Source organism: Ranitomeya variabilis, chromosome 2 (assembly GCF_051348905.1).
Source record: "Ranitomeya variabilis isolate aRanVar5 chromosome 2, aRanVar5.hap1, whole genome shotgun sequence".
NCBI lineage: Eukaryota > Metazoa > Chordata > Amphibia > Anura > Dendrobatidae > Ranitomeya > Ranitomeya variabilis.
The window spans coordinates 1069054349-1069069097 of record NC_135233.1 but is presented as its reverse complement, the minus strand read 5'-3'; the positions used below and the strand labels follow the sequence as shown (position 1 = coordinate 1069069097).

The following is a 14749-nucleotide window of genomic DNA, read 5'->3' as shown; positions in this document are numbered from 1 at the left end:
AAATTCCCTCAGAATATAAGTGTTGGTTCAAAGAACCCTTACCGTATAATGTCACTAGTTTCACGCTGAGCTCTTCCTGGTGTATGTCCAAGGGGGCGTGCAGGCTACCGTAGGTGGTTGCGACGGGCGCAAAGTAATCCTGCAGCTGACGGGCGACAGATGGACACACAGGTAGTAGTCCTGCGCGAGCTGCGTGGGGTGTAGCTAGTAAGTGCAGAGCCAGAGAGCGCCCCGGCCGGAGGCGTCCCTGGTTGCACTTAGAAACAAAGATGGCCGGCGCTGCTAAGCAGCGTGTGACGTCACAGGCACTAAGGAGCCCTGCTGGGACCAAAAAGCAAACCAACGCGTTTCAAAGGGTAATCGCCCTTCTTCGTCTGACGAAGAAGGGCGATTACCCTTTGAAACGCGTTGGTTTGCTTTTTGGTCCCAGCAGGGCTCCTTAGTGCCTGTGACGTCACACGCTGCTTAGCAGCGCCGGCCATCTTTGTTTCTAAGTGCAACCAGGGACGCCTCCGGCCGGGGCGCTCTCTGGCTCTGCACTTACTAGCTACACCCCACGCAGCTCGCGCAGGACTACTACCTGTGTGTCCATCTGTCGCCCGTCAGCTGCAGGATTACTTTGCGCCCGTCGCAACCACCTACGGTAGCCTGCACGCCCCCTTGGACATACACCAGGAAGAGCTCAGCGTGAAACTAGTGACATTATACGGTAAGGGTTCTTTGAACCAACACTTATATTCTGAGGGAATTTTTTTGTGCACTGATATCCGTATAGGGCAGCTGACAGGTATCCTGCTGTTTAGTGCGTCCTCATAATCACCTACAGGTATTTTGGTGGGTACCTTCGGGCCCACCATCATTGGATTTTATCATTTCACACTTTTGTGGTTTATCCTGGTTATCATAGGCAGTCCATTTTATACACCTAAGCGCGGTATCTATTTTGAGTTTTCCTTTTTGGTCTTTCAGAAGTGGCACATATTCTGGAGATACCAGCAGCTGGGCGTTTTTACAGAGCAGTCCCACAGTCCTTAGTGGGAAGAAGTGTTGAGCGCCAGTGTATTTGTATTTGTAAAATAAAAGAACATTTTACAAACGATGCTGATGTAAAGAAGACATGAGGAAAATATAATTTATTAATGTTTTTATGTTGTTTTACTATCTGAATTAAAGGGAAAATCATTCACAGTTTGAACATTGCTATTTTTTTTTTTTACATTTTTGTCAAAATGCTGATATTTTGTTAATAAATAAACACAAAACATATCGACCTAAATTTACCATTATCATAAATTACAAAGTGCCACGAAAAAAACAATCTCAAAAGGTTGATCTGATGCAGTTAATTTATGACTATAGTCCACTGGAATTTTCGAAAAGTGACAGCAGAGAAAATCAAGAAGTGATGTAAAAAGCTTAATTATTATTATTATTATTTTACCATATACCAAGCACATTCATATAGCATAAGCCCTAATCTAAGTATTGCCCGTGTTACCCCTCATCACACTCCATAATCAATACAGACCACTAAAAATCCCAAAATAGAGACCCAAGCCCCCTAAAAAATGCACACCACAGAGTAGATCCCTAAAGGAAAACAATAGATCCCACAGAGTCCACCTAAACAGAAAACCCATAATCCGGGGCCCAGATTATATCCCAAGAAATACAGGGCCCCCAAACAAAGAAATATTTAAACAAATACAGACCCCAGAAAAGACCCCTTAAACAAATACAGACCCCAGGCCAGACACCCTAAACAAAGGCTCCAGACCAGTCCCGCTAGAAAAATACAGAACCCCAGACTAGACCTGCTAAACAAATATAGATCCCAGATGAGACCCCTTAAACAAATACAGAACCAGACAGACACCCTAAACACAAACAGACAGAGACCATACCCCCTAAACACATACAGACACAGGCGATACTTCCTAAACAAATACAGATCCCAGACCATACCCCCTAAACAAATATAGTTCAAGACCATACCCCGTAAATAAATACAGACCCCAGGCCATACCCCCTAAACAAATACAGACCCCAGACCATATCTGTTAAACAAACACAGACCCTAGACTAGACCTCCTAAACAAATACAAACCCCAGACCAGATCCCCTAAACAAATACCCAGACCATACCGCCTAAACACATACAGACCCCAAACCATATCCCCTAAACAAATACATACCAAGACCAAATCGCCTAAACAAATACAGATCCCAGATCATAACCCCTAAACAAATATAGTTCAAGACCATACCCCGTAAATAAATACAGACCCCAGGCCATACCCCCTAAACAAATACATACCAAGATCAAATCTCCTAAACAAATACAGACCCCAGATCAGACGCCTTAAACATATACATACCCCAGACTATAGCCCCTAAACAAATACAAACCCTAGATCAGACCCCCTAAACAAATATAGACTCAAAACCATACCCCTAAATAAATATAAACCCCAGAGCATACCTCCTAAACAAATATAGACCCCAGACCATACCCCTTAAACAAATGTATACCACAGACCATATCCCCTAAACAAATACAGAACCCAGACCATGCTCCAAAAACATACAGACCCCAGACCATACCTCCTAAACAAATACAGACCTGTAACTTAATTTTGACCCACAGATCAGACCCACTAAACTCACGCTGATCGCCAAGATCATACGTTGGAACAAATTGGTTGAGGACCCCTGGCCCTACAGGGGTTAACAAGGGACAGTTCACCTTTTGTAAACTATATAATTGTACATATTTCGAACACAGGGAGAGAAGGAGGTTCCTGTTACTGCCGTCATGTGTCCAGGCGCAGGATCCCTAGTCAGAGGCTTGAAGGGCTGTAGGTCCATGATCAGTAGAGTCAGTAGCACCATGGTATGGAGAAACTCCAGAAACGCGTCGGAAAAACTTCAAACATACCATAATATTTCTTGCCTTCTGTACCGGGAGTCTCTTGCCAAGTCTGGAGTATTAGTAAAGAATATGTGCAGGACTTGTGCAGACCTGGGGGTGAGCACCACAAAAAGGGCTCATGGAAATATTTTTTTATTATAATCATCACATTTTTAAATTACGAAATATTATATCTAACATCAATAAAAAATAAATTAGTATATCATTATTTCTAAAAGAAGAAAAAAAGAGAGTCAGAAATGGAGAATCTTGTAGATGTTTCTCTGCAATCAGGACCTAGAGAGAAAACAACATGAGATACTTTGGTTATCATAAAATTATAAATCAGCGATACATCATCAATCCCGAAACTGAAGGGGGCGAAACGGTGATTTAGCTGTTGATCACCGAGTTTGCGGGTGGACCACCGTTAAACAGGGAAAACTAAACCAGTGTGGCGGCAGCGGCCCCCTCATTCAGAGGTAAGACCCCCAACAATTATATAATCCTGTCAATCCCTATATAAGATGGGAGTACGCATTTTATTTCAATGAAATCTGAATTAGGAAGTGTCATTTTTTTGCTCACTGTTTCGGTGATCCTAAGGCTAGGGTCACATAACCATTTTCTCTCCATCCGAGTATGCAAATTGTCTCAATTTCCCAGAAGAGCATACATGGCTTATAAGTCTCCTCACTCTGATATGCCAGGTTTGGCACGTCACTCTCCAGATGGAGAAATGTTACCCCTTACATCCCTTTCAAACTGAGAAAAATCAGCCCATAAGGGACTGAATGCATACAAAATAGTTATTGAAGAAACCTGGAATTTTAATGGATAAATTAAAATTACCTTTTACTCTACCATTGGTCTGATCGTTGGAGAAACAAAAGCCAATTATATATATATACAGTGGGGCAAAAAAGTATTTAGTCAGTCAGCAATAGTGCAAGTTCCACCACTTAAAAAGATGAGAGGCGTCTGTAATTTACATCATAGGTAGACCTCAACTATGGGAGACAAACTGAGAAAAAAAAATCCAGAAAATCACATTGTCTGTTTTTTTATCATTTTATTTGCACTTTATGGTGGAAAATAAGTATTTGGTCAGAAACAAACAATCAAGATTTCTGGCTCTCACAGACCTGTAACTTCTTCTTTAAGAGTCTCCTCTTTCCTCCCCTCATTACCTGTAGTAATGGCACCTGTTTAAACTTGTTATCAGTATAAAAAGACACCTGTGCACACCTTCAAACAGTCTGACTCCAAACTCCACTATGGTGAAGACCAAAGAGCTGTCAAAGGACACCAGAAACAAAATTGTAGCCCTGCACCAGGCTGGGAAGACTGAATCTGCAATAGCCAACCAGCTTGGAGTGAAGAAATCAACAGTGGGAGCAATAATTAGAAAATGGAAGACATACAAGACCACTGATAACCTCCCTCGATCTGGGGCTCCACGCAAAATCCCACCCCGTGGGGTCAGAATGATCACAAGAACGGTGAGCAAAAATCCCAGAACCACGCGGGGGGACCTAGTGAATGAACTGCAGAGAGCTGGGACCAATGTAACAAGGCCTACCATAAGTAACACACTACGCCACCATGGACTCAGATCCTGCAGTGCCAGATGTGTCCCACTGCTTAAGCCAGTACATGTCCGGGCCCGTCTGAAGTTTGCTAGAGAGCATTTGGATGATCCAGAGGAGTTTTGGGAGAATGTCCTATGGTCTGATGAAACCAAACTGGAACTGTTTGGTAGAAACACAACTTGTCGTGTTTGGAGGAAAAAGAATACTGAGTTGCATCCATCAAACACCATACCTACTGTAAAGCATGGCGGTGGAAACATCATGCTTTGGAGCTGTTTCTCTGCAAAGGGGCCAGGACGACTGATCCAGGTACATGAAAGAATGAATGGGGCCATGTATCGTGAGATTTTGAGTGCAAACCTCCTTCCATCAGCAAGGGCATTGAAGTTGAAACGTGGCTGGGTCTTTCAACATGACAATGATCCAAAGCACACCGCCAGTGCAACGAAGGAGTGGCTTCGTAATAAGCATTTCAAGGTCCTGGAGTGGCCTAGCCAGTCTCAGATCTCAACCCTATGGAAAACCTTTGGAGGGAGTTGAAAGTCCGTGTTGCCAAGCGAAAAGCCAAAAACATCACTGCTCTAGAGGAGATCTGCATGGAGGAATGGGCCAACATACCAACAACAGTGTGTGGCAACCTTGTGAAGACTTACAGAAAACGTTTGACCTCTGTCATTGCCAACAAAGGATATATTACAAAGTATTGAGATGAAATGTTGTTTCTGACCAAATACTTATTTTCCACCATAAAATGCAAATAAAATGATAAAAAAACAGACAATGTGATTTTCTGTTTTTTTTTTTTTTCTCAGTTTGTCTCCCATAGTTGAGGTCTACCTATGATGTAAATTACAGACGCCTCTCATCTTTTTAAGTGGTGGAACTTGCACTATTGCTGACTGACTAAATACTTTTTTGCCCCACTGTATATGCTATGTGCAAAAAGAAAAAAAAAAGAGCATGAACCGCACATCCCAACATCATACGTTGATCTAAAGCCGCTAGGCAAAAATTTAAATACTGAACATGAGGTTTTCAGTTTAACATTCTGATCAGACTGTATGAAGCCCACTGCCACTTCACGGCAAACCTCGTAGTGGGTCCTAACGCCCTAACGGAGTGGAGCCGTGCGGCGACCACCGCCGCAGCGGCCATGCACCAGCAGGGCGGACGGCCTGTTGCCCCACAGCACCCATGCTGCGAGACTGAGCCCCCATGACTCCAGACCGCGCCGCCCCACCAGCACAAAGCCACAGCAACAATGGCCGCCACACAGCACCAGCACCAAAATGAAGGGAGCATTTAAACTCACCTTCCTCCAGCTCTTCAGTGAGAGCCAAAATGGGCTAGACCCCTTACTTTGCAGTCTCCTGCTAATTAAAATCATTTGACTCAGGTGATTTTAATTAGCAGGAGACTGCAAAGTAAGCGGTCTAGCCCATTTTGGCTCTCACTGAAGAGCTGGAGGAAGGTGAGTTTAAATGCTCCCTTCATTTTTGGTGCTGGTGCCGTGTGGCGGCCATTGTTGCTGTGGCTGTGTGCTGGTGGGGCGGCGCGGTCTGGAGTCATGGGAGCTCAGTCTCGCAGCATGGGTGCTGTGGGGCAACAGGCTGTCTGCCCTGCTGGTGCATGGCCGCTGCGGCGGTGGTCGCCGCACGGCTCCGCTCCGTTAGGGTGTTAGGACCCACTACGAGGTTTGCCGTGAAGGGGCAGTGGGCTTCATACAGTCTGATCAGAATGTTAAACTGAAAACCTCATGTTCAGTATTTAAATTTTTGCCTAGTGGCTTTAGATCAACGTATGATTTTGGGATGTGCGGTTCATGCTCTTTTTTTTTCTTTTTGCATATATATATATATATACACTCACTGGCCACTTTATTAGGTACACCTGTCCAACTTCTTGTTAACACTTAATTTCTAATCAGCCAATCACATGGCGGCAACTCAGTGCATTTAGGCATGTAGACATGGTCAAGACAATCTCCTGCAGTTCAAACCGAGCATCAGTATGGGGAAGAAAGGTGATTTGAGTGCCTTTGAACGTGGCATGGTTGTTGGTGCCAGAAGGGCTGGTCTGAGTATTTCAGAAACTGCTGATCTACTGGGATTTTCACGCACAACCATCTCTAGGGTTTACAGAGAATGGTCCGAAAAAGAAAAAAAATCCAGTGAGCGGCAGTTCTGTGGGCGGAAATGCCTTGTTGATGCAAGAGGTCAGAGGAGAATGGGCAGACTGGTTCGAGCTGATAGAAAGGCAACAGTGACTCAAATCGCCACCCGTTACAACCAAGGTAGGCCTAAGAGCATCTCTGAACGCACAGTGCGTCGAACTTTGAGGCAGATGGGCTACAGCAGCAGAAGACCACACCGGGTACCACTCCTTTCAGCTAAGAACAGGAAACTGAGGCTACAATTTGTACAAGCTCATCGAAATTGGACAGTAGAAGATTGGAAAAACGTTGCTTGGTCTGAGGAGTCTCGATTTCTGCTGCGACATTCGGATGGTAGGGTCAGAATTTGGCGTAAACAACATGAAAGCATGGATCCATCCTGCCTTGTATGGAGCATCTTTGGGATGTGCAGCTGACAAATCTGCGGCAACTGTGTGATGCCATCATGTCAATATGGACCAAAATCTCTGAGGAATGCTTCCAGCACCTTGTTGAATCTATGCCACGAAGAATTGAGGCAGTTCTGAAGGCAAAAGGGGGTCCAACCCGTTACTAGCATGGTGTACCTAATAAAGTGGCCGGTGAGTGTATGTATATTATATATATATATATATATATATATATATATATATATATATACAGTTAGGTCCATATATATTTGGACAGAGACAACATTTTTCTAATTTTGGTTATAGACATTACCACAATGAATTTTAAACAAAACAATTCAGATGCAGTTGAAGTTCAGACTTTCAGCTTTCATTTGAGGGTATCCACATTAAAATTGGATGAAGGGTTTAGGAGTTTCAGCTCCTTAACATGTGCCACCCTGTTTTTATAGGGACCAAAAGTAATTGGACAATGGACTCCAAGGCTATTTCATGGACAGGTGTGGGCAATCCCTTTGCTATGTCATTCTCATTTAAGCAGATAAAAGGCCTGGAGTTGATTTGAGGTGTGGTGCTTGCATTTGGAAGGTTTTGCTGTGAAGTAAACATGCGGTCAAAGGAGCTCTCCATGCAGGTGAAACAAGCCATCCTTAAGCTGCAAAAACAGAAAAAATCCACCCGAGAAATTGCTACAATATTAGGAGTGGCAAAATGTACAGTTTGGTACATCCTGAGAAAGAAAGAAAGCACTGGTGAACTCATCAATGCAAAAAGACCTGGGCGCCCACGGAAGACAATGGTGGTGGATGATCGCAGAATAATCTCCATGGTGAAGAGAAACCCCTTCACAACAGCCAACCAAGTGAACAACACTCTCCAGGAGGTCGGCGTATCAATATCCAAATCTACCATAAAGAGAAGACTGCATGAAAGTAAATACAGAGGGTTCACTGCACGGTGCAGCCACTCATAAGCATCAAGAAGAAAAAGGCTAGACTGGACTTTGCTAAAAAACATCTAAAAAAGCCAGCACAGTTCTGGAAGAACATTGGACAGATGAAACCAAGATCAACCTCTACCAGAATGATGGAAAGAGAAAAGTATGGCGAAGGCTTGGTACAGCTCATGATCCAAAGCATACCACATCATCTGTAAAACACGGCGGAGGCAGTGTGATGGCTTGGGCATGCATGGCTGCCAGTGGCACTGGGTCACTAGTGTTTATTGATGATGTGACACAGGACAGAAGCAGCCGAATGAATTCTGAGGTCTTCAGAGCCATACTGTGTGCTCAGATCCAGCCACATGCAGCCAAACTGATTGGTCGTCGTTTCATACTACAGATGGACAATGACCCAAAATATAAAGCCAAAGCAACCCATGAGTTTAGTAAAGCAAAGGAGTGGAATATTCTTGAATGGCCAAGTCAGTCACCTGATCTCAACCCAATGAGCATGCATTTTACTTGTTAAAGACTAAACTTCAGACAGAAAGGCCCACAAACAAACAGCAACTGAAAACCACCGCAGTGAAGGCCTGGCAGAGCATCAAAAAGGAGGAAACACAGCGTCTGGTGATGTCCATGAGTTCAAGACTTCAGGCAGTCATTGCCAGCAAAAGGTTTTCAACCAAGTACTAAAAATGAACATTTTATTTAAAATTATTGAATCTGTCCAATTACTTTTGGTCCCTTTAAAAACAGGGTGGCACATGTTAAGGAGCTGAAACTCCTAAACCCTTCATCCAATTTTAATGTGGATACCCTCAAATGAAAGCTGAAAGTCTGAACTTCAACTGCATCTGAATTGTTTTGTTTAAAATTCATTGTGGTAATGTCTATAACCAAAATTAGAAAAATGTTGTCTCTGTCCAAATATATATGGACCTAACTGTATGTATATATATATATATATATATATATATATATATATATATATATATATATATATATATATATATATATATATATATATATAATAGTAGATAGATAGATAGATAGAAAGATAGATAGATAGATAGATAGATAGATAGATAGATAGATAGATAGAAAAGCCGGCAATTCCTGTAAAATCACACTGACAGGTTAGACTAGAATAGTTAGAATAGAGGTGTTTATATATATATGTACAGTATGTACAGTACAGACCAAAAGTTTGGACACACCTTCTTCTCTTTTAAAGATTTTTCTGTATTTTCATGACTATGAAAATTGTACATTCACACTGAAGGCATCAAAACTATGAATTAACACATGTGGAATTATATACTTAACAAAAAAGTGTGAAACAACTGAAAATATGTCTTATATTCTAGGTTCTTCAAAGTAGCCACCTTTTGCTTTGATGACTGCTTTGCACACTCTTGGCATTCTCTTGATGAGCTTCAAGAGGTAGTCACCGGGAATGGTTTTCACTTCACAGGTGTGCCCTGTCAGGTTTAATAAGTGGGATTTCTTGCCTTATAAATGGGGTTGGGACCATCAGTTGTGTTGTGCAGAAGTCTGATGGATACACAGCTGATAGTCCTACTGAATAGACTGTTAAAATTTGTATTATGGCAAGAAAAAAGCAGCAAAGTAAAGAAAAACGAGTGGCCATCATTACTTTAAGAAATGAAGGTCAGTCAGTCTGAAAAATTGGGAAAACTTTGAAAGTGTCCCCAAGTGCAGTGGCAAAAGCCATCAAGCTCTACAAAGAAACTGGCTCAGATGAGGACCGCCCCAGGAAAGAAAGACCAAGAGTCACCTCTGCTTCTGAGGATAAGTTTATCCGAGTCACCAGCCTCAGAAATCGCAGGTTAACAGCAGCTCAGATTAGAGACCAGGTCAATGCCACACAGAGTTCTAGCAGCAGACATTTATTTTTCAACAGGACAATGACCTCAAACACACCTCCAGGCAGTGTAAGGGCTATTTGACCAAGAAGGAGAGTAATGGGGTGCTACACCAGATGACCTGGCCTCCACACTCACCAGACCTGAACCCAATCGAGATGGTTTGGGGTGAGCTGGACGGCAGAGTGAAGGCAAAAGGGCCAACAAGTGCTAAGCATCTCTGGGAACTCCTTCAAGATTGTTGGAAGACCATTCCCGGTGACTACGTCTTGAAGCTCATCAACAGAATGCCAAGAGTGTGCAAAGCAGTCATCAAAGCAAAAGGTGGCTACTTTGAAGACCCTAGAATATAAGACATATTTTCAGTTGTTTCACACTTTTTTGTTAAGTATATAATTCCACATGTGGTAATTCATAGTTTTGATGCCTTCAGGGTGAATGTACAATTTTCATAGTCATGAAAATACAGAAAAATCTTTAAATGAGATGTATCCAAACTTTTGGTCTGTACTGTATATATACGTGTATATGTGTGTTCTATGTGTATATATCTATTCTATTTATTCTATTATAACCTGTCAGGTGTGATTTTACTGTACACCACATATGAGTTACCAGCTTTTCAAAGGACACGATGCTTAAAAATCGGACAGCACTCGTATGGTGCGAGTGCTGTGTGTTTTCTTTCTCACTTCCATTGACTTACATAGGCGACTCTTGTCTGAGATACGTAGCAAAGCACAGCATGCTGCGATTTTTTTTCTCAGTCCAATTTCAGATGAGAAATAAAAATGAGCTTGGATAAAGATCCGCTTGGATCGAAACGCGTCGCTCGTTGTCCTGTGTGCCCGTGGAGAGCTTTACAGCCATTGTTTTTAAGCAGGATTTAATAAAGATATAACGCCTGAATTTTACCATGGAGCTGGAACATGTTTTTTGTTTCCCTGAGAAATAAAATCACAGATGAGATGTAACCCATTGAATAACATTGGTCCGAGTGCAATCCTATTTTTTCTTGGATTGTACTCGTCCGTTTTTCTCGCAAATGAGTATGAGCCCTTTTATGAAGAATTTTCTCTTCATGGCTTTTCAGGAAAAGGTCCTACATAACTGATAACAGGCTGCTCCCCTGCTCAGACTGTAAGCGATCAACTGTGATCGTTAGATGAAATGATCCTCAAGTGTTCTGTTTTTCTACAGCGCCACCACAGGTGAAATGAAGCATTACACAGTTCTCATTGAAATCAATGGTTTGTGTATGTATGCGCCTCATGTGTTCTCCTCCTGAGCAAGAAATGCCTTTTACAGCTGACCTCCATGCTGGAAATGTAAATGAATATAGATCCTATTCCAAGAAGACATTTGATAATGTGTTTTCCAAACCAGACAAGCCCCTAAAAAGGGACTAGCCCACCATAACGTCTCACCTATCCCAAGAGCGGCGCTCTAGAGAACCCAAGCTGGATGGAGCAATTGTCCCAAGACCAATGCTCCAATCACATGTGTTACTCCAAAACCAGGATCGCTGGATCGGGGGGGACGCCAAGGTCAGACCCCCAGAAATCAACCACTTTATCAGCCCCCTTTAAATATAGACTACATAGTTCTGTCAGCAGATAAGATGCCATAGCTTCCCGCGATACTTACATTTTATCAACTTCTATCGTCATTCCCTTAGTTTGAACGTCACACGACAAGGTCCGTCCGGTTGTTGAGTTCCTACCAAGTGTAGATTGCTCTGCAAAACATTGAAAAAAGTGCAAATGTTCACGACATACAAATATGGCAGCTTATAGGAACCAGAAATCACAATTCTCCAGGCGGCACTAACGGATGTAAAACCGGACTAATAAAGAGGAACTAAAAAAATCATGGAATGGCACTGGTGGAAAATTCCCAGAAGACCAAAACTTGCAGCTCAGCTCTGAAGAAATGCATAGGGTTGAGCTACTACTTGGACAACCCCTTCTTAAATAATACATTCTACCTTGCGAAAATAAAAACACCCTATACTCCCGTACCGGCGCCGTACCAGCACTGTAGGGCCTCCCGAAGCTCGAGTGAGCACTGCAGCCAATCAGTGGCTGCTATTGGGCTGGAGCCATCACACCTTTCCCAAATGTCTGAGGATCATCCGAAGAACGTGAGAACAGCAGCCAATGTCCCATAAGCCTCGGAAATCCCAGCACCGAGAGTGCTGGTGAGGCACCATTTCAAGAGGTGAATGGATAGTATTTTTATTTTACAAGGGAGAATATAATATTTAAGAACTGTCTCTCCGAGTATTGAACAACCCATTTAATACTATACTTAACATGGGACAGGGGCAGTTTTTGGCGGAAATCAGCCATGTTTTTCTAACCCTACACATTGTAATTTTCTACAATTCCCTAATATAAATTTTCATTATTAGAATGAGCACATATCAAGGGATCAATATTTATAATTTCAACAAATCAACTGTACCACGGCCAAAAAAAAAGCCCATTTCTCTCTGGAGGACCTGGCACACAAGTGTATACAGACAGACTACATATTTCAATGAGCACCATGTAATACTTCATATCACCTGTGGTGGTGCTGCAGGGAAATTGGACACTAGTTGCCAGAGTCATCTGCAAATTACAACTGATTGCTGGCGGTTCCAGAAGCAAGCTTATGTTTAAAGGGGCTGGTTACCAAAAAAGGGGCTTTCCAAGAAGTACGCATCTTTAAAGATGAACCGATCTTCAAGTCTAAGGGAGCAACCTCCATGTTATATTATTCCCTTATGTAAGATATAATCACCAGCTGCACTGTTTAGATTGGTTGTAAATGTGTATATGTGAAATAGGAGCCCTTTTCACCTCTCTCACCCGCATGTGACTATAATAAGTCACCCGAAATGATGACTATAATAATAATTTACTATAAAATGGTCTCTCCACTTGAAGACAATTTGACAGAATTTTTTTTGTTTTATTCCCAAAAAATTACTCTGTGATTTTTCATTAGGTGTCCCCCTTCTGTCTATTTTGCTGGTTACTGCCTGTTGTTAAGTGTAATCCAGGTCTAGCAGCAGAGAAGCTGAGATTAATTACAGAAAATGAGGGAGAGTCTTTGCCTCACCAGACAGCGGGGGAGGGTTTCTGTCTCACCAGACAGCGGGGGAGCGTCTCTGTCTCACCAGACAGTTGGGGGAGGGTTTCTGCCTCACCAGACAGAAGGTAGAGGGTCTCTGCCTCCCCAGACAGTCGGGGGAGGTTCTCTGCCTCCTCAGACAACCATTAGAGGGTCTCTGCTTTCCTAGACAGCTGGGGGAGGCTCTGTCTCACCAGGCAGCCGGGGGAGGGTCTCTGTCTCCCCAGACAGATGGAGAGGTTTTCCCCACACAAATGGGGGAGGGTCTCTGTCTCCCCAGACAGCCAGCGGAGGGTCTCTTTCTCCCCAGACAGCCAGGGGAGGGTCTCTTTCTCCCCAGACAGCCAGGGGAGGGTCTCTTTCTCCCCAGACAGCCAGGGGAGGGTCTCTGTCTCCCCACACAGCCGGGGAGGGTTTCCCCACACAGCTGGGGGAGGGTCTCTGTCTCCCCAGGCAGCCAGGGGAGGGTCTCTATTTCCCGAGACAGCTGGGGGAGGGTCTCCCCACACAGCTGGAGAGGGTCTCTGTCTCCCCAGACAGCCAGGGGATGGTCTCTGTTTCTCCAGACAGCCAGGGGAGGGTCTCTGTCTCACCAGACAGCCAGGGGAGGGTCTCTGTTTTTCCACACAGCCAGGGGAGGGTCTCTGTCTCCCCAGACAGCCAGGGAGGGTTTCCCCACACAGCTGGGGTCTCTATTTCTCCAGACAGCCGGGGGAGGGTCTCCCCACACAGCTGGAGAGGGTCTCTGTCTCCCCAGACAGCCAGGGGAGGGTCTCTTTCTCCCCAGACAGCCGGGGGAGGGTCTCCCCACACAGCTGGAGAGGGTCTCTGTCTCCCCAGACAGCTGGGGGAGGGTCTTTGTCTCCCCAGACAGCTGGAGAGGTTTTCCTCACACAAATGGGGGAGGGTCTCTTTCTCCCCAGACAGCCGGGGGAGGGTCTCTGTCTCACCAGATAGCAGGAGAGAGTCTGTTTCTCTTTGCTCCTGGTTTCCTGCTTTTCTTCGTTATTTCACAATTCAGGGCTGGCAAACCAGTGAACAATGGCAAACACAATGCATGCTTGGGAGGTACAGGAATCCTAGTACATATAGTGCTGGCAGAATGGCAATGACAATATTCACTCTTTTTAGTGGGTGGTTCTTTTAGTGACAGGGAAAGAGAATCAGGACAGTACCTGGACTCAATAGACGGAAATGGGCAACAAAAGCTATTAAAGCTTGTGGGGATGACAGCAGCAAGATCAAGCATTGTCTACAGTTTTTTGTGTAAAAGGACAGTTATTCTTTAAGAAATCTGATGGCACCAGATTGTGTTATTTCCCTGAGCATGACATAAGCAATAAAGTTACATGAACTGAACAGAACGCAATAATCAGATAAATCCATTGTTCATCTCTTTATCTCCCTCCATACTGAGATCACTAATCTGCTGGTGCTTTATTGCCAAGAGATCTTGGCTCCTCTTCTAAAAGCCACCAGATGCACGGACATTTTCTCTTTACATCTGTTCTCGGAAAAGGACACAGAAGTCGAGTCGAGGGAATACGATGCACGATGCAGGAAGCGCATGTTGTTATTTGCTGAGTGGCGGACAATCTGGCCATGCTTGTTCACACTCTGATATTCGTGTTATTGCCAATTAAGCTGGGATTTCTTCTTTCATTATTTTTTGATGATTTCAAAATGAAAACATCATAAGCTCGCTTCAATGAGGATAAAAAAAATCCAAGAG

The 14749-nt window shown here is 43.7% G+C and overlaps 1 protein-coding gene across 1 annotated transcript in view; it reads right to left on the bottom strand.

Moving 5' to 3' along the window:
* Positions 1–1131: 1131 nt before the first annotated feature.
* The window catches only part of CYP39A1 (cytochrome P450 family 39 subfamily A member 1), a 105806-nt gene continuing 92188 nt past the window's right edge, over positions 1132–14749 (bottom strand). The window contains exons 12-13 of the mRNA XM_077291560.1: positions 11545–11635; positions 1132–3208 (exon numbers count right to left, since the gene is read on the bottom strand). Coding sequence (XP_077147675.1) covers positions 11564–11635 — 72 coding nt within the window. The 3' untranslated portion in view covers positions 1132–3208; positions 11545–11563. The remainder of the gene's footprint in view (positions 3209–11544; positions 11636–14749) is intronic.